This window comes from Gastrolobium bilobum, unplaced genomic scaffold (genome assembly GCF_033153095.1).
Source record: "Gastrolobium bilobum isolate Gb01-03AN ecotype WA unplaced genomic scaffold, APGP_CSIRO_Gbil_v1 utg2365, whole genome shotgun sequence".
In the NCBI taxonomy this organism is placed as follows: Eukaryota; Viridiplantae; Streptophyta; class Magnoliopsida; order Fabales; family Fabaceae; genus Gastrolobium; species Gastrolobium bilobum.
In genome coordinates this window covers 122,839-142,319 of record NW_026899145.1, presented here as the reverse complement: position 1 = coordinate 142,319, position 19,481 = coordinate 122,839, and the positions used below count along the sequence as shown (strand labels likewise).

The 19,481-nt window shown below is 34.9% G+C and overlaps 3 protein-coding genes across 3 annotated transcripts; 1 reads left to right on the top strand and 2 right to left on the bottom strand.

Annotated features, from left to right (window-relative positions):
• The first annotated feature begins 881 nt into the window (after positions 1 to 881).
• LOC133287580 (histidinol dehydrogenase, chloroplastic-like) lies at positions 882 to 11,721 on the top strand. Its single transcript, XM_061485217.1, has 13 exons — positions 882 to 1,006; positions 1,105 to 1,157; positions 1,266 to 1,338; positions 1,497 to 1,598; positions 3,899 to 4,000; positions 4,119 to 4,190; positions 4,263 to 4,325; positions 4,473 to 4,514; positions 5,382 to 5,441; positions 5,532 to 5,642; positions 10,202 to 10,372; positions 10,809 to 10,899; positions 11,203 to 11,721. The coding sequence occupies exons 1-13, from the start codon at positions 914 to 916 to the stop codon at positions 11,478 to 11,480; spliced, it is 1,311 nt and encodes a 436-aa protein (XP_061341201.1). The 5' UTR covers positions 882 to 913; the 3' UTR covers positions 11,481 to 11,721.
• A 2,746-nt stretch (positions 11,722 to 14,467) lies between these two features.
• On the bottom strand, positions 14,468 to 16,173 carry LOC133287592 (pentatricopeptide repeat-containing protein At4g02750-like). The gene is made up of 2 exons (XM_061485232.1): positions 15,950 to 16,173; positions 14,468 to 14,840 (listed from the first exon to the last, which is right to left on the bottom strand). Exons 1-2 carry the CDS (start codon positions 16,171 to 16,173, stop codon positions 14,468 to 14,470), a joined length of 597 nt encoding a protein of 198 aa, XP_061341216.1.
• Positions 16,174 to 16,227: 54 nt separating this feature from the next.
• Positions 16,228 to 16,890, bottom strand: LOC133287591 (uncharacterized). The gene is made up of 2 exons (XM_061485231.1): positions 16,747 to 16,890; positions 16,228 to 16,644 (listed from the first exon to the last, which is right to left on the bottom strand). The coding sequence occupies exons 1-2, from the start codon at positions 16,888 to 16,890 to the stop codon at positions 16,228 to 16,230; spliced, it is 561 nt and encodes a 186-aa protein (XP_061341215.1).
• Positions 16,891 to 19,481: the final 2,591 nt, after the last annotated feature.

Sequence of the window (19,481 nt, the reverse complement as noted above, 5' to 3'; positions counted from 1 at the left end):
ATGTTAAATGCATAATTGATATTGAAGTTTATTTTATATTTTTATTTAAGTGAGTCGACTCATCAATCTATCAATATGTTATAATACGATGTGTGTTGATATTTTCCACCTATTTGTAAATATAGATCAACCCGACTCACCTTATTTTTTGTCAAGTTAATTAGAGGCAAATCAAGTTAAGCTGGGATTGATTGACAAGTATTACCAACTTTATATGCCACACACTTGATCCCAATTGACACTTATAGACTTCACATTAGATAACCCTCATGCATGACATTAATAATGTAGCATTTTGTTAACTATATCATCACATAACGGAGCAAACTCAATAACAAAGAGGGGTTACAATCTAAACGAAAATTAAACAGGGACCAAATTTGAAAAGAGAATCCTTAGTTCCAAAAAATTACGAGTCATTATTTTGAATTAAAAATATTAATTTAAATAAAAAATCAATCTACCCTTTAAAATCAATTATAAAAAATTGACATCAATGTATGAAAAGGTATCAATTTAATTTTTTAATCCTGCGATCTGTGTATAGAAAGATGATTTTGAGATAATTTTCTTTCTTGTTTATGACATTCTTTGAATTATTCTTTTAGCCGTATAACTTTGTTTTTTTTTTTTTTTTTTTTACTTTTAAAGAGTGAAATTGGTTTTTATTTAAAAGAAAAGCAAGGGATATATTTTTAATTAAATAATATATATAACCCGAAATTCATGCGCGGGAAGGGGGGCTATGGTGTAATATTGCCTTGTATATTTTTTAAATGTTTGTTATATTATTCACATATCTCAGAGCACTATTGCATTTTTAATAGAGTTTAATAGAGCACTATTTAAATGTTTATAATGCGAGGATTTAAACGGGTAAAGTCGGAAAGAAGCATCGAAGTGTAATCGAGTAATGAAGTCATATAGATTGTCAGAGATGAGTGATGCTGAGGTTCGCAGCCTTAAGACTCGCCCTCGCGTCGATTTCTCTTCCGTTTTCGCTCTCGTATGCTCACTCTCTCTCTCTCTCTCTCTCTCTCGCTCTTCTTCTTTTTCAATTAGTCATAATAATCATTTTCACTCTCTCTCCGTTCTCCGTTTCAGGTCAACCCTATTGTTGACCATGTTCACAAAAGAGGTGATGCTGCTGTTAAAGAGTTCGTGCTTCTTTATTCTTTGATTCTCTCCTCAATCTCTTTTTATTTTCATATCCTCTCTCTTCACGCTTTACCAATGCATCACTATTTCAATTTTTTTTTTTGTAGATATACTTTGAGATTTGACAAAGCTGAGTTTGATAATATTGTTGAAACTGTTTCTGAGCTCCCTGATCCACTGGTATATGAGTTATGCACTTGTTATAATCACCATTTTTGTGTAAAATGAAAAAAAATAAAATAAAATAAAAATACTGGTTTGGATATTGTTATTTTTTTTATTATTTTTTTTTGGTGATGAATTATTTTTGTTAATTTTTCCGCCTTTATGGAGTGCAGCTTGATGCATCTGTTAAGGAAGCTTTTGATGTCGCTTACAGCAATATATATGCCTTTCATGCTGCTCAGAGGACACCTGAAATAAATGTTGAGAACATGAAAGTATGTTGATTCTTCCTTCTTGTGGACTGGGTTGGCTGAACAAACCACGGGGCTCAAGGAGTCAACCTTGGCCTGAACTCATGCTATTCGGGAAAAATAGAAAAGAAAAGAATTGGGTTGAGTTATTACTTGTGTGATAGGATCTTATTCTTAAACATATTCATGTTTCTTTCAGTTAAAAATTGAAAGATGCAATGGCAAACTAGTATCTCTATATATGTTCAGTTAGTTGCATGCTTTCGTGAAACTTCTTATTAAGAAGTAGGTGCTTGCAAGATTATCTTGGAACAGTTAGATAATCCTAGAAATATCAAATAAAATAAATTGAAGTCCCCCCCCCCCCCCCCTTTCCAGTTGTTGTCATATATGCATCCCCCTCCTTGATTAGTTTTGTCTGTCTTCTGGATTTTTTTCTTTTTGTATGTTCATGTCTGTAGAAGAGGGATTTGTAAATTGTTTGAGGTAATCTTCAGCACAACATTATATTTATACATGATTTATAATATCTAATATTAGAAAACTGGGAAATTAAAGAAAAATAATACAATTCAACTTAATTATTTACAGTATATATAGTCCCTAAATAGGAGATACTTACCAACACTCCCCATCATGCTGGAGCATAACGCCAAGCTTGTTGCAAATGAAGTGTATTCAAGGTCCTGGTAGCAACTTTGTGAGGATATCAACAAGCTGATCACTTGAATTAACAAACTCAGTAGTGATTTCCTTGGAGAGAACTTTCTCTTTGATAAATTGATGATTAATTTCTCTATGCTTGGTTCGCCTATGGATGGAAGACTGGATTTGATACATTGTATATATTCAAAGTATATTTTCTCTATGAAATCACAATACCAATCCCAGACTAAGCTCAATCAAGACCAAGAAAGTATTTGAGCTTAACTGAGTCTTTGGTTTGAAAGTGATTGAATATATTCTCATTCAACTGCGATATTCTGTCATGATCATTATTTGTTATAACTATATCATCCATATTAACTGTCAGATAAATACATCGACTAGATGGAGTATGTCAATAGAAGATTGAATGATAAACTTCACTTCATGTCATACCAAAACAAGTTTGAAACTTGTTTCAACCTATAAAGAGATCGTTTCAACTTACAAACCAAACGTCATCCCCCTTGAGCAACCAACTTAAGTGATTGCTCAATATATATTTCTTCCTCAAGATCACCATGGATGAAAGTATTCTTGATGTCCAACTGATACAATCGCCAATGTCTAATACCATGGCAAGAAAGAGTCGAACAGAAGCCATCTTGGCTATCGAAGAGAATGTGTCATTGTAATCAAGAGCATAAGTTTGAGTGTACCCCTTGGCAACTAGGTAGCTTTGAGACGATCAATGTGACCATCGGAGCCTACCTTTACTGCATATACTTAGTGGAAGCCTACAATTGTTTTCTTTGGGGAAAGAAGAACTAAGTCCCATGTACCAATGTGGTCAAGAACAATTATCGTATCAATTATGGCGTGCCTCCAACCAGAGTGGGAAAGGGCCTTACTAATAGTTTTAGGAAACTGGACAGAAGATAAGAAATACACAAAAGCATATTATGATGGTGGTAAATGATGGACACACAAGAAATAATAAAATAAGATGAGGATATGTAGTGGACCAAATACCTTTTTGAAGGGAAATAGGAGGATCACTGACAGACAGGTCCGTGTAGGAGAAATCATTGAAGTGGGACATGATTCACGAGGACCCTCAGCTGCTGGTGACAAATTGACACCAATAAGGTGGTGCATGGACTTCATGCCCCAACATAGGAGCATGCAATAGAGTCTCCAGCTTTGGCATTTGTTGAGCTGGTCATGGTTTTTGGGTGGATCCATACCTTTACAGTGAACTGGGTGCCAGCCTAGATGACGGCCGGAAGGAGGACAGGGATTGTTTTAGGGTTCTGACGGAAACTATTCTAGGGTTTAGAGGTCTGGCCCAAAACGGACCATCTCTTGTACCATATAGAAGAAGGATTTGTGAATTGCTCGAGGGAATCCTCAGCAAAACATTATATTTATACATGATTTACAATCTTTAATATCAGCAAAATAGGAAAATGAGGAAACTAGGAATCTAGTAAATTAAAGAAAAATCATACAAATCAATTCTTCATTATTTACAGTATATATAGTCCCTAAATAGGAGATGCGTTCGAACTATGTCAAGTAACTTCATTTCATTATCATCCCTTCGTGTTTGTTCTTCCTTGATTGTTAGTGTTGATATCTTAGTTATGTGAGTCTCTTGAGTATTCTGAAAATGTCAGGGAGTCCAATGCAAGCGAGTTGCAAGAAGTATTAATTCTGTGGGTCTTTATGTTCCAGGGGGAACTGCAGTATTACCTTCAACAGCTCTGATGCTTTCAGTTGTAAGTTGAATAGATATTCAATTAGCTCTTGGTATTTTTCACCATCCTATGGTTTCATCATGTTTATTGATATTCATCTTTTTCAGATTTAGCTGATGTTTAATTTTTTTTATACCAGCCTGCACAGATTGCTGGATGTAAAACTATTGTTCTAGCAACTCCTCCAGCTCAGGATGGCACCATATGCAAGGTACTTGTATATATTGTATGATAAATGTAATTGCGAGGTTAGTATTTTTCTTACCAATGTATTTTTCTGCAGGAGGTACTGTATTGTGCAAAGAAGGCTGGGGTGACTCACATTCTCAAAGCTGGAGGAGCTCAGGTTTGAAGCATGATGATATAATAACCCTTGTCTTATCTGGTTCTATAATTTGACTCTAATATCCTTATATTTAGTTGTATTTTTAGGTATTTGTGTTATTGTATTTATGAATTAAACAATGATTAATGTCATTCTTCTCCATTGTAGGCCATATCTGCTATGGCTTGGGGAACAGAAACTTGTCCCAAGGTGGATCTTCTGATTATTATCTCATTTGTTTTATTCTTTTTTCCATTAAAATTATTGTTAGTAGTTATTAGTTTGAGCTTTATTCCTCTCTAAGAGTTACATGTGTTATCCTTTATGGATTTGATTTATTTATTTACGAGGAAGGTTATACTTACAACCTATTTTTATTTACAACCTTTTACAACCATAATCTTAATCGTTGATTTTCGTCAATCAACGGTTATCATTTATTGCGAATTAATAATTAATTAATAAATTTAATTTACGAAAATAATAACCGTTGATTGGCGGAAATCAACGGTTAAGATTATGGTCGTAAAAGGTTGTAAATAAAAATAGGTTGTAAGTATAACCTTCCTCTTTATTTATTTATCATATATCTTATACTATATCACTGCAAATTTTTGATTTGACATGGCAAAACTCTTATATGGCTTATTAATAGGTTGAATGGCTTAATGTATTCTTAATTGTGCTCTATTGTTTTGAATACACAACGACCAACTGCGATATTATGTCAGAATTTGCTTATATTGAAGTTGTAAAGGAGATATTAAATGTATTATGTAATATATAGCTTAGTAACAGAACATTATTTAAAATGTAATGATGTAGAACAAAAAGCCTAGGAAATCTTAACATGATAATATTTTTCCTATGAACATATAACTTATTAAAGATTAAATCCCTAAAAATAATGAAAGATCTCTTATGTAAGAGGAAATTGTAAAACTTGTTAGAATAACATAATAATCCTTAAATATGTTTCTCTATCTGCATCATGTAACTTTTTATTTTCTAACAAAAAAAATCTAAGTACTTCATAGTTCTTAATTTTTGGCGTAACTTCTTGTTATGAGTTTGTAGGTTGAGAAGATTTTTGGCCCAGGAAACCAATATGTCACAGCTGCGAAAATGATTCTGCAAGTGAGCTTTAAATCTATATACATGTCGCATTTCAAACTTCAGATCATATTTTTTTTTGTGCTTTACATTACTGTTCAAAATCTTCTGCAGAACAGTGAAGCCATGGTTGCAATTGACATGCCAGCTGGTCCGTCTGAAGTTTTGGTCATTGCTGACAAGCATGCAGTTCCACGTCATGTAGCTGCCGATTTGCTTTCTCAGGTTTACTGACTTTTGAAATGCTTTTATTTGCTTCATAAACGTTATTTACATTCATAGTGAGAATTTATTTTATCTTTCCTTTTCACCCTCTTAGAAAGGTATATCATGCTCTATTGTAATTTATACAATTATACATTATACTGAAAACTCCTATTTCTACATTATGAAGGGTGAATCAAGGTAGTCATAAGTGAAAGGTGCTAGGGGCTTTTAATGCACGGAGGTGAAAGAAGCCGAAAGTGGATTTTGACTGAAAAAAGGCATAAACATTAGAAAGAAATAATAAACTATTATGCATTAGTTTTCCTTACACATGGATCACTCGAGTATTATACGTATTAAAATAGAACAGTAAAATGTTTAAGACTTCAAGTGATAAAGCATGATAATAAGTTGAGAACAGCCTCTAAAGAATATACATTACAACCAGAATAGTTGTGGTAGCCTTAAAATTTACAATTATTAACTGAAGAGATATATGGCCTTATGTTAGGAAATAATCTTTTTTCTCTCTGGGCAGAACTTGTGTTCTAGGCCTATTACTAGGATATTTGCATTAGCTTTGATTTTTTTTTTTTAAGCATTTTATACAATCTTTTGATATGATGGCACATTGTGGAAATCACACATAAAAGGATAAAGGTGTAAGTGCAACTACCACGGGATAAAAATTCAGTCCAAGTGATCACATACTTTACTTTATGTCCCTGTTGTTGGAAAGTTGCATGTGTAAAAAGAGAGGGAGAACTAACTGCATCAACTGTCTTTGAAGTTTGAATAAGAAATGAAGTACACTGATGGAGACATGATGACAGTGACAAGTTGTTCATGACATGTTGTGGGTATGCCTAATTACTTTTGTAATTGCAAATGCAATAAAATGGACGAGACACCAACCAATATATGAAATTAGTGAATATGAATGTGATCAACATCAACAAGCAGTTTAGGATATAGATGGGATTAGGGGAAATACTATTGGAGGTTATTTGAATTTTGAAAACTCATTTACTGGGCAAGGCATGCTTTCCTAGAGGAAGGTCTGTGATACGCCATGTATTGGTTTCCTCAAGTGCTGAGATCTCCTTTCTCATTGCATCAATCCACTTGGTATCCGTCATTGCTTCACGGAAATTTGTTGGCTCATATCCTGCATCAACAGCGGCTAAAAATGCTCGATGTTTAGGAGAAAATTTATCAAAATCAACATAATTGTGTAAAGGGTACCTTATATGAGCAGCACGACCAGAATTGGTGACAGGTGCAGAGGTACTATGTGTTTCAATTCTACAAGCATATTGGTTTAAATATTCTGGTTTCTTCTGAGTCCGAGCAGAACGACACACAAGTGTATCTTCTGCTGGAGCAGTAACAATCTCTGTAGATCCTGTAATAGTATCGGGTTCAGCCTCATGTTCTTCCTCAACATTTTCAGCTGGATACGTGGATGTAGGATTTCCCTTCTCTTCAGCAATAGACAATTCATTGTGTACAAATAGGATCAGAACTGTGTGGGATAATGGCAGGAAGAGTTGGCGAGAAAACTTCATCATCAACATGGTTCCTTGCTGTAAATGGAAATTCATCTTCATGAAAGCTAACATCACGACTCACAAAACGTTCATGAGTTTCTAAATCCATCGTTCCTTGCTGCAAATGGAAATTCATCTTCATGAAAGCTAACATCACGACTCACAAAACGTTCGAGTTTCTAAATCCATCACACACCACCCCTTCTGATCAACAGGGTAGCCAATGAAAATGCAATGGCGTGAACGAGAACTGAATTTATCGTGCGGTTTGGGGCGAACCGCTACATAACATAAACTTCCAAAAACCTTCAAACATTCAAAATAAGGTGGAATACCATGTAACAGCTCCTGTGGGGTTCGACCTCCAAGACCCTTAGATGGGGTTCGATTTATAAGATAGACGGTTGCCAAGACACTTTCTTTCTCATTTCATTGAAATGTTATCCATAAATAGGCTCAGAATTACAATTACAAATAAATTTGAATTGGTAACAATATGTAACCAACTCGTAAAATTGCAACTCCTAATAAAACGCAATCAGCTCCTATTAAATACAAAACACAATCAACTCTTTTTAAATACAAAACGCAATCAACTCCTAATCAGCTCCTATTAAATACAAAACGCAATCAGCTCCTATTAAATACAAAAATCAACTCCTATTACATTAAATTCAAATTCAAAATTCAAAATTCAAATAACCTCTAATACTCTCCCTCAAGTTGGAGCATGTAAGGATGAAATGCCCAACTTGGGAAGGAAACCATGTAAGGCCGAGTGTCCAAGAGCCTTTGTGAACAAATCTGCCAGCTGAGACTGAGAACGAACATAGGCTGTAGCAATATGACCTGCGGAAATATGATCCCGAACAAAATGACAGTCAAGCTCAATGTACTTAGTTCGCTTGTGAAATACTGGATTATCACATAGGAGATCCATAGGACTAGAATGATTAACTCCAAGACTCAAGAGAAATCCTTTAAGTCAAATCAACTCTGAAGTAACCGCAGTCATGACCCTGTATTCGGCCTCTGCTGAAGAACGAGCTATGGTGACTTGTTTCTTTGTTCTCCAAGATACAGGAGAGTGACCAAACATGACAAAATAACCTGTAACAGACCATCGTGTAAGGGGACATGATGCCCAATCTGAATCACAATAACCATGTAACTTTAAATCACTAATAGAAGGGACCAGTACCGCAAAGAAGCTGGCAATTTTATTGGAGGTTATTTGAATTGAGATGGATCGACTAAAGCAACCAACTTTGTAACAAGATCAGGTGTAAGCATGGTATAAGCACTAGTTTGCTGAGGTTCTCCCATGGTTTGAACAGTGCGGGCCTGTTGCGTCTCGCCATTTGTTTGCATAGCTTGACCCTGTTCGTAGTTGGAATGACCCCCTGATGAACGGCCCTTGCCCCTTCCACGACTGCCTCCTCTGTTAGAAGGATATCCAATAATTGTCCAACATCTAGAAGGATCATGATTAGTCTTCCCACAATGAGGACATGTGAGTCGTTCACGATCTGCTTGTTGTTGTGGTACCATCCTCCAATTGTATCCTGCCTGAGAATTTATATTAGTCTGAGTAGAATAGCTGACCACCTCAGCTCTCTCATCCTTCTTTCTTGACATATCCTGATGCGTCTCCTCCTGAACCACAGCTGCATAAGCTTGATTTAAATTGGGAAAGGTTGGATAGTTGAGAATCTGAGTCCTCAACGCACCAAATTGATTATCATCCAACCCTATAAGGAATTGGTAAACCTTTTCCTTTTCATCTTCATCACTATTATAAATTGCCACGGCGCATTTGGCTTCACACGTACAAGAAGGTTGGTTTTTGCTTGCATCTATCTCATCTCAGATAGCCCTCAGACGTGTGTAGTAGGTGCCAACCTTGGTTCCATCTTGCCTGATATTAGCAAGACTGGTGCAGAGTTGATATAGTCGTGGTATATTCGCAACTGAATATCGCTTTTTCAGGTCTTCCCAAAGTTCCTTTGCTGTGTCGAAATACTGAATATAAGGTTGCAACTGCGGATCAATTGTATTGTGGATCCAGCTATTAAGCATCGAATTGCATTGTGTCCAAGCAAAAGACTCATCAGCTTCACTTTCTGGAGGTTCTTTCACATCACCACTAATAAATCCAAGTTTGTTCTTGGCTTTGAGGGCGTTTTTCATGGCCTTAGCCCACACATCATAATTTGTTTCTCCCTTCAGCACCACGTTGGTCAACAAAATACCTGGTCCATCTGCATTGCTCAGATAGAAGGTTGACCGCTGGTCAGAAATTGCCAGCTTCTTTGCGGTACTGGTCCCTTGAGGGTTTGCGTCGGACATGGCTTCGCTCCTCGCTTAGAGTTGTTAGCGGAAGTCTTGCTCTGATACCAAGATAAAAGTTGGTATCTACACTCTTTATCATTTCATTGAAATGTTGCCCATAAATAGGCTCAGAGTTACAAATTACAAATAAATTTGAATTGGCAACAATATGTAACCAACTCATAAAATTGCAACTCCTAATAAAACGCATTCAGCTCCTATTAAATACAAAACACAATCAGCTCCTATTAAATACAAAACGCAATCAGCTCCTATTACATTAAATTCAAAATTCAAAATTCAAATAACCTCCAATAAATACCCCGTTGCCACCAATTAGTTATTACTCAAGTCCAACATGTGATTGAAAAATTTTATTAAAAAAAAAGAATGATGGAATATTAAGATGTCTATTTCATCTGAGTTTCAGTAAGTCCGAGTTTCTTAATTAGTAATCTTGTGGTATATAATTTAAAAGATATGGAAAGCAAATCCCTTTCTTTTGTTACATAGAAAGACAAGCACTTTATATACTGATTATTTTGATGTGTGTGGGCTAGAGTGACTTGAATGTTGAATGGTAGCATGAATTAACTCTCAAACAGGATATACTTCACCATCAAGCCACCGAATTAAGAACTTTTTGGCTTCCTTAAACGCTGCTAATTTGTCTGCAACTAATTTACAATTTTTCAGGCTGAGCATGGCCCTGATAGTCAGGTTGTTCTTGTGATTGCTGGCGAAGGTGTGGATGTAAATGCTATTGAGGAGGAACTCAGCAAGCAGTGCCAGAGTCTTCCAAGGGGAGAGTTTGCTGCTAAAGCCCTGAGCCACAGTTTTATTGTGCATGCAAGTGATATGCTCGAGGTTGGTACTGTTATCCAAGTTCATCTCTGTATTCATAGGCCCATTAAGCAGAGTGAAGAGATAAGAGGAAGAGAGAAAATAATTTATTCAGAAGCACAGTTATTTGGCTTGTGTGTTTGTATTTCTATATGTGCAGCAGCAGTAGGGTTACACAACCATATCTGCTCACCCCAGTTTTCTAAACAGTCATACAACGGTGTTCTATAAGCATATGTTGCATTAATTAAGTACTAGCGCTATCTCTTGATTTGTCGTAATTCATAGCTTTCTTTGAAGAGTGAACAGTTGGGTCTTAATCAGTTTATTTTCTTTTAATTTACAGTTTTGGCTGAATTCCTAATTTTTTCTAGCTAGTTAGGTTTCAATTCATCAACATCTTTATAACATCTTCATTGGAGTTTCAGAACTAATTTTTTTTTTTTTTGGCATCTTCCAGTCAATCAATTTCTCAAACTTATATGCACCTGAGCATCTAATTGTGAATGTGAAGGATGCAGAGAAGTGGGAGGGTTTTATTGAGAATGCAGGTATGGCTTGGTCTTATCCTTTGTTGCTCTGTTTTTTATATGTAGGAGGTTTGGGGAAGGGCATTTGTGGCTTAGTGGTATATACCTTGTCTGCAATCTCTTATATTTACTTAAGCTGGATGCAATCACTGTTAATTTCTTAAAATCTGTCAAGAACCAATTTAGATGTGGCTTGAAACATGGACAAAACATAGGCCCTTTGGTGCCATTTTCTTGACCTTAGGTTCCTTTGTTGATCTCATTCTGTCTCCTTGATCGCAATTCAATGTCCGAGATTTACATGCCTGTTGATTGCCTCTGCAGGTTCTGTCTTTTTAGGGCCGTGGACACCAGAGAGTGTTGGTGACTATGCAAGTGGGACTAATCATGTCCTTCCTACTTATGGATATGCAAGGATGTATGGTGGTGTTTCATTGGATTCTTTCCTAAAGTACATAACAGTGCAGTCTCTCACAGAGGAAGGGCTGAAAAAACTTGGGCCCTATGTAGCAACCATGGCTGATGTTGAAGGTCTCGATGCCCACAAACGAGCCGTTACCCTAAGGCTTGAGGACATAGAGGCCAGGCAGGTTTCAACATAAGATGATAATCTATGGTAAGTCTACAGCCATTTGCTTGAAAAGATTACTGTCTTATGTAGAGTTAGTACCTAAGCAGTTGCCATTTTCAAGTCATGTAACAATAATAGGTTTTGAAATTTTATTTTTTTATGAAAAATTTGGTTTTTAATAAAGCCCCTTTGTAGTCGATCTTACATAATAGGATAAAGCTTTGGTTGTTATTGTAACAATAATGGATTTCTACTATTTCTACTTCGCTAATTCGTGCATCCTATGTGTTTTTGTTGTTTTTAATATAGTAGTTGAAAATCTCCGAGAAAAAACAATTCTTCCATAAGCATATAAAATTTATTCCCATACTAAAACGTGAGAAACAAAATTGGAAACAAATCTTTGTTCAATACAAACAATAAGCCACGTGGCTCATTTGGAATATCCAAATTCTTACAGGTAGGGGTATAAACATGTCAGGCTAGGTCAGGTTTTGACTTGGATAGTCTAAGTTAATGCAAAATATTAAAAGTCTATTATGATCTATTAGTCTATTAAAGACTTAATTTATAGGTCTGACCTGACCTATTGTAAAAAACTCAAAAGCCTAACACTAAAGCTACCAAGTTTCAAACTAAAGTTTATAAGCCTAAACTAAATTAAAATATAAAAGGTAAAATTTCTTATTCACAAAGATTACATAAAATAATATTTTTATTAAGAACACGTGAAATAATATTCATAAAGATCACATGAACATTTCATGAATAAAGATCATGTGAAAATTTCTTATTCACAAAGATTTGCGATATAAATGATGAGTTTTATTAATCTCATGTAATAGGAGAGAAGTTCTCTCATACTGTAGCGACAATCATATGTGAAATTCACTCACTATAGAAAAAGAAAAAAAAGATAAAAAAGTAACACGAAAATTAATGTATGTGTAAGAGAGAAAAACACTTTCCTACAACATAAGAGTATATTTTTCCATAAATGTATCTACAATTCCTCTTTCATTGATTTTCATATATAGAGAATTGACCTAACTGGCTTCACATTTCTCCAAATTTTCACGTTCGTATAATTTTTTCTCTCTAGTGTTTAGACATGGCATATTTATAACAAAAAAATATTTTTGCAATTAGTGCAGATAAGTTATCTGCATTTACTTCAAAAATAACGTCGTTTTGGGATTGAAAGATTAGAAAATTATAATTATAAAGACTATAATAATCCTGAAATAAATTAAAATTACAAAAATACTATAATTTTCGTCCCGAAACGACGTCGTATTGGGCTTACTGTAAATAAATTATCTGCAATAACTGCAGAAAAATGAACCCTATTTATAATATGCTGTTCACTTAAACACATGATAGGTAACCCATGTACCTACATATATATACAAGTTCTTATTTCCCAGCAAAATGACAATGAACTTAATGGGGTGTCACACACACTAATCTGCCTCTTGCATGAAAAGAGTGTGCCTTCATCATATTCGTTTGATGGATGACTTTCTCGTGGGCTGAGTTCAGAACTTGTTTACCAATTGAGGACAAAAAAGTGTTGAAACTTAAGAAAGAAAGCGAAGCATGGTGAAATATAAAATGTAATAATAATACATAGTTATGTTAAGTACATGCGCTGTATCAGTGAGGAAGGGCACGTGGTTATAGAATGGATGGGGCAGTGTCCCTAACCGCTTGTGTTTGATTGTTGCAAACTTTATAAGTAACCATATGTGCACTATTTTGTATCGTATTTTTTTTTCTAATATATTATACGTGAGAAAAAATTAAAATTATATTATTATTCAAATGATTCTAATTATTTTATAATGAAATTTATCATTTGCGGAAGTGGGAAGACAGACAAAGTTATAATCTTTTTTATTTTTTTTAAATAAATTCCAAAAAATGAAAGAACTATTTGGGCTCAGATTGGGCTGACTAGTCCAGGTCCATAATGAATGTGAACTGGAGGCATTTCTCTTGTTTTTATTTGTTTAACCCATTAATTAAAGGGAAAATCAAATCTTATGTTGCAGGAACTAGAATTTTTTTCCAGCTCTCCCTTCAAAAGATGCGCCGCATGTTTTTATGTTTTTTTAGGCTAAAATATAAATTACACCCTTGAACTTTGATCATGTTTCAAATTATCCTCTTGTACTTTATAATTGTTTCAAATCAACAATTCTATTAAAAATTTTACAATCTCTGTTACACCTCCTCACATGTCTTGAGCCCCAAATCTAAAAAAAAAAAAAAAATCTCTTTTCTTCTACGTTGAACTGGTTTGAGTGCAGATTGCCCAAAATTGCGAAATACATGGTGCTCTATGTCCACCAATTTCAAAAATTCATATCTCTCTCATTTCTTAATCAAATTAGGTTTATGATGCCTCAAATTAAAGGTCTAGCTGTCTACTACAACATATTAAAATTTGAGAGCAATCTAATTTGTATAACTCCTGAAATGTCAAAAACTGTGAGGGATGTTTGTGTCCAGTTCGCAGTGTGTTAACAGATTTGAATCACTGTCTTGCAACAAGCATATCTTGAGTTATACAACTCTGATTGAGGTGCATGATACTTTGTTGGAAATCTTAAGAAGTCTAGAATAACATACTAAAAGATGGAAATTTATGGACATATAGTTTATTCCCATTTTCCAAATAATCGGAGGTAACTCATGGCTGGAAAAATGTGAAATCCTAAAATTGGGCTTATTTAAACTTTCTCCATCTTCTTCCATATCTTTAAAAGTATCCAAAGCCTCTCCACAGCAACCGTTACGAGCAAAACCACTAATCATCGCAGAGTATGATATCTCATCTTTTTTACTCATCATATCAAAATATTTTTTTGCATCTTCAAGCATTCCATCTTCAAACATCGTTGTTGTACACGCGATCACACTACGTTCTCCAGGTTTGTTAAACAATCTCCTAGCTTCTGACATATTTCCACGCATGACCTGACATGAAATCATTGTGTTCCAGGCAACCTCATCTCAGTCTGATCTTGACTCAAAAAATCGAAAAGCCTCCTCAATTCTCTCATTCTTAACATATGCTGAAAGCATCACATTCCAGGAGAAGTCATCCTTAGCAGACATCCTATCAAAAATATTCTTTGCCTCATCAACATACCCATTCTGAGCATACCTTTTTAACATGGAAATCCACGGAACAACATCCTTTTCAGGAATTAAGTCAAAAAATTTCTGGGCATCCCCAAACCTGTTGTTCCTAACATATCCACTGAGCATTACATTCCAAGATCTCAAGTTCTTTTCAGTCATCTTGTCAAAGAGTTCTTTTCCATCGTCAAGTTTTCCCATCCACATATACCCAGAAATCATAGCATTGTAAGAGACAGGGCTTCTATAGTTGGATATTTGATTCCATGAATTTGAAGTTGATGAGGATTAAAGGATTTCCTTGAAAAAGGAAAATACATGATTATGTGGTTAAAACTTGAGAGATTATTCTCATCTATGGATTAAGTGCTAAGAAAGCATGTGTAAATGATTGAAATTTGAAAAATTCTCATGAAATCCATCCATACCATTTCGGTCACCGTAGGATTTTTGAGGATTTGATATTTTAAATTATTTATATTGATGATATTTAGGTTTGTTATGTGTTGAAAAGTTTGTGAGAATGGTTTGAAACATTGAATGAACATAAATTGTAAGAAACAAAGGCATATTGCCAAAAATTTTGAAAAAAATGTGGGGATGTTTACCTCTAACTTTGGAGATTGATATCTCCATCATCCCTTGATCAAATTAGGCTTATGAGACCTTATAAAAAGTTTAGGATGTCCTCTTTATTATCCTAAAATTTGAGACCAATCTGAGTAATAGATCAATCCTAGAAATGGTTTGAGTGCAGACTGCCCAAAATTGCGAAATGCATGGTGCTCTATGTCTGCCAATTTCAAAAATTCATATCTCTCTCATTTCTTAATCAAATTAGGTTTATGATACCTCAAATTAAAGGTCTAGGTGTCTACTACAACATATTCAAATTTGAGAGCAATCTGATTTGTGTAACTCCTGAAATGTCAAAAACCGTGAGGGATGTTTGTGTCCAGTTCGCAGTGTGTTAACAGATTTGAATCACTGTCTTGCAGGAAGCATATCTTGAGTTATACAACTCTGATTGAGATGCACGATACCTTGTTGGAAATCTTAGGAAGTCTAGAATAACACACTAAAAGATAGGAAATGATGGACATATAGTTTATTCCCAATTTCCAAATAATCGAAGGTAACTCATGGCTGGAAAAATGTGAAATCCTAAAATTAGGCTTATTTAAACTTTTTCTATCTTTTTCCATATCTTTAAAAGTATCCAAAGCCTCTCCACAGCAACCGTTACGAGCAAAACCACTAATCATCGCAGAATATGATATCCCATCTTTTTTACTCATCATATCAAAATATTTTTTTGCGTATTCAAGCATTCCATCATGCAATAAGCCAAACATCGTTGTTGTACACGCGATCACATTACGTTCTCCAAGTTTGTCAAACAATCTCCTAGTTTCTGACATATTTCCACGCATGACATGACATAAAATCATTGTGTTCCAGGCAACCTCATCCCAGTCTGATCTTGACTCAAAAAACTGAAAAGCCTCCTCAATTCTCTCATTCTTAACATATGCTGAAAGCATCACATTCCAGGAGAAGTCATCCTTAGCAGACATCCTATCAAAAATCTTCTTTGCCTCATCAATATACCCAATCTGAGTAATAGATCCCTAGCTGAAATGGCCAATCTCATCAAATCCTCCCCCAAGCAACGGGACTAGCCGACAACCGATGTTGCTACCTCCAGACTTGTCCGCCAGCAACCAACACCCCAACATGCGGGCAATGTGCGCCTTTGTGAAATATATCTCGCGATCATGATCCCCAGCATGATCAGTCCACTGGGTATATAACCGATCTAAGAATGAGATGCGGAGGTCACCTGAATAATGGAACTCATTGGCCTGTGGAACCGCGCCAAAAATAGCAGCACAAACAGCGGGCCAATCCTCATTTGTAGATCCAGTAACGACAATACCTTCAGTGGGAAATCCCAATATGCCGGCCACATCTTGTAAGGTGATAGTCATCTCACTTGCGTCATGTGGAATGTATGTGTCTCTGGTCTCCACCTCTCGACCAGAGCACTAATTAATGGGGCATCGATCTGAAATAAGTTATACAATTATCACGTGTTAACGAATGGTATTGAATAATTACATAAATACAAAACATCGTAAATCGCATACTTGGATATGTCGCATCTGGGCAACATGGATAAATCCAGCCTGTGTGAGGTAGTCTGTGACCACCTCTGGAATAGCCCCAGTAGGTGCCCCCCCTGTGGTTTCCCACGCCTGGTCTTCAATCTCCTCACATGCTCCGTATTCCATACTCGTGAAATATGGGCACGCTGCGTCCTCTTACGAAGGACGTCCTATCTATATGGCCCATATATGATGTACATGCTAGGATCGGTAGGCTCTGCATCCGATGCAGAACCCGAAGATGATGATGAATCAACCATGATCCTAAACTCACCATAATATAAAACAACAATGAAATTAATCACATGTAACAAGACATTTTATGTACAAATTAATTAAGCAATGCCCTAATTTATTATCAACAAAATTAAGCATAAACCCTACGTTTTTACTAGAATCGACATTAATGAAATATTATTAATACGTAGTACAGTCATTTATTTGTAATTAAATTATAATAGAACATCAGACATAAATTAAATCATACTGACATAATACTTAACCCTAAGTCACTAATAAGTTCATAAATATGTACTAATCATCACACCTAACTGACTACAAAATTATCAACACACTCTCGCATTAATAACATCATACAAAATTTACGAAGTCACTATCACTATTTTCTAAATCACTATCACAAAATAACATCATAAATATGTATTAATAATCATAACTACGTAATAAAAAAATTACTATATCATTACAACATTCATAGCATGGTACAAAATTTCTAAGTGACTATCCTAATGTTCTAAGTCTCTAATACACGATAAATCATAACATGTTCGCAAGGTAGCATTGTAATTTAAACGTATACATAGCAGGTATTACGAACTTACCTAAGTTGGCAAAGCTTCGCTACGAAAATCTTCGCGTTCGGTCGGGAGCACAAACCGAGGTTAGAGAGAGGTGAAATAGTGAGAAGTGAAATGGTAAAAAAGGGGGTATATATAGGGCACACATGTGACGCCTAAAAGGGGCGTCACATTGTGCAATAAATGTGTAATTATTCGCAAAACTGCAATAAATGCGTAATTATTTAATTAAAAAGAATTATTTAAATTTTTTTGCCTTATGAGCATACCTTTTTAACATGGAAGTCCACGAAACAACATCCTTTTCAGGAATTAAGTCAAAATTTCTGGGCATCCCCAAACCTGTTGTTCCTAACATATCCACTGAGCATTACATTCCAAGATCTCAAGTTCCTTTCAGGCATCTTGTCAAAGAGTTCTTTTGCATCGTCAAGTTTTCCCATCCTCATATACCCAGAAATCATAGCATAGAAGATGTTAATATTTTTTAAGAGAGACCTTAGGAGAACATAGAAGAAAAGAGACACATTAATCTTCTCCGATTCAAATCGAAATCATCCCAAACTATTGTAATAAGAGATGAGAGAACGTAGAAGAAAAGAGAGAAGAAATTTTTGAGATTTGGGGCTTAGGGTGTAAAAGGTTGATTTCAAATGTAAATTTTTTAACAAAAATGTTGATTTGAAACAATTATAAAGTACATGGGATTAATTGAAACAATTAAAAATACAAGGGGGTAATTTAAAACATGGTCAAAGTTCAAGGAGGTAACTTATATTTTAGCCTTTTTTTATTTTTCTTCCAATGGGACCCCCACCTAGTTGTTTGTACGGGAAGTAAAATCCTCATGCTGCAACATAAGAATTCCATTGTCCTTTAATTAAAGTGTCATTTTCCATGTTATGATTTGAATGTTAGGTTTAGTGTTTGTTTGGATCCTCTCTTTTTAAAACTAGAAGCTACTTATAAGCATAAGTTGCCAAACAGATTTTGGGAAAAGTTCTTATAATGAAAAACTCTTTTTTTCATAATGAAGAAAAAAAGTAAAAGCTAAAAGCTCCTCCTAGGAGCTTTTTTTAAAGCTCTTATCTGCTTTTCTTGAATTGTGTGTTTTTTTTTTAAATGAAGAGTTATAAAGATAGAGAGAGATAATTTTCTTGAAATATGTGCTTTTAAGCTAAAATTTTTTATGTAATTACCAAATAGTAGAATATGAGACCGGCAAATGAAGGTATCTTAGTATTTAAAACTTATTAGAGCAAAATATCGTGATGTGTTGTTAGAGCAATATAATATGGTGGATTATAAGGCCAAAGCAAATATAAAAAATGGATAACATAGTTGTGTTATTCCAGCCATTTACAATCCTGCTGTTGACATTTTGATTAAAATTATGTTCAATTAATATTCCAAAATAATGAAATTTCAGACTTGGCTTGGAGTGTCTATTTATCAATGGCAAGAGCTCGCAATTTTTATTGAATAGTGCTCCTCCTCTACAAGGTTAATCAAGTTATCTCCGTTACATAACTTTAAAATGAATAGGAAAGAGAGAAAATAAAATTGAAACAATCATAAAAAATAGTGCACACATACAGAAAACATAAAATACGTATACATATTTGGAGCAAACTTCAAAGTCTCTACCGCCTCCATGATTGTGCTTGTACTAAATTATCAGAGATCCTAAACGCTGGCAAGCTTGCATGTTGTAACCAAAAGAAAAAAGAAAACAAAGTCAGTAACAAGCAAATACGAACAAGTAGTTCATGGAGGAACTAAACTAGGAAAAAAAAAGTTGTCCAGCAAAGGGTCCTAATGTGTGTAGGTAATGACAAATCTTAATTGTTATAGTAATATCAAAAGCCAAATTTGCTATCCCCAGGGTTTATTTATTGT

Bases quoted from the DNA above. Each gene is read 5' to 3' on its own strand.
- LOC133287580 (XM_061485217.1), top strand. From the start codon at position 914: ATGAAGTCATATAGATTGTCAGAGATGAGTGATGCTGAGGTTCGCAGC. The intron at 1,339-1,496 runs GTATATGAGTTA...TATGGAGTGCAG, and splicing joins CTGAGCTCCCTGATCCACTG to CTTGATGCATCTGTTAAGGA. The intron at 10,900-11,202 runs GTATGGCTTGGT...TTGCCTCTGCAG, and splicing joins GGGTTTTATTGAGAATGCAG to GTTCTGTCTTTTTAGGGCCG.
- LOC133287591 (XM_061485231.1), bottom strand. From the start codon at position 16,890: ATGGAATACGGAGCATGTGAGGAGATTGAAGACCAGGCGTGGGAAACC. The intron at 16,645-16,746 runs GTATGCGATTTA...CCCATTAATTAG, and splicing joins CCCAGATGCGACATATCCAA to TGCTCTGGTCGAGAGGTGGA.
- LOC133287592 (XM_061485232.1), bottom strand. From the start codon at position 16,173: ATGTCTGCTAAGGATGACTTCTCCTGGAATGTGATGCTTTCAGCATAT. The intron at 14,841-15,949 runs GTTTGGCTTATT...ATCCAACTATAG, and splicing joins ATCGCGTGTACAACAACGAT to AAGCCCTGTCTCTTACAATG.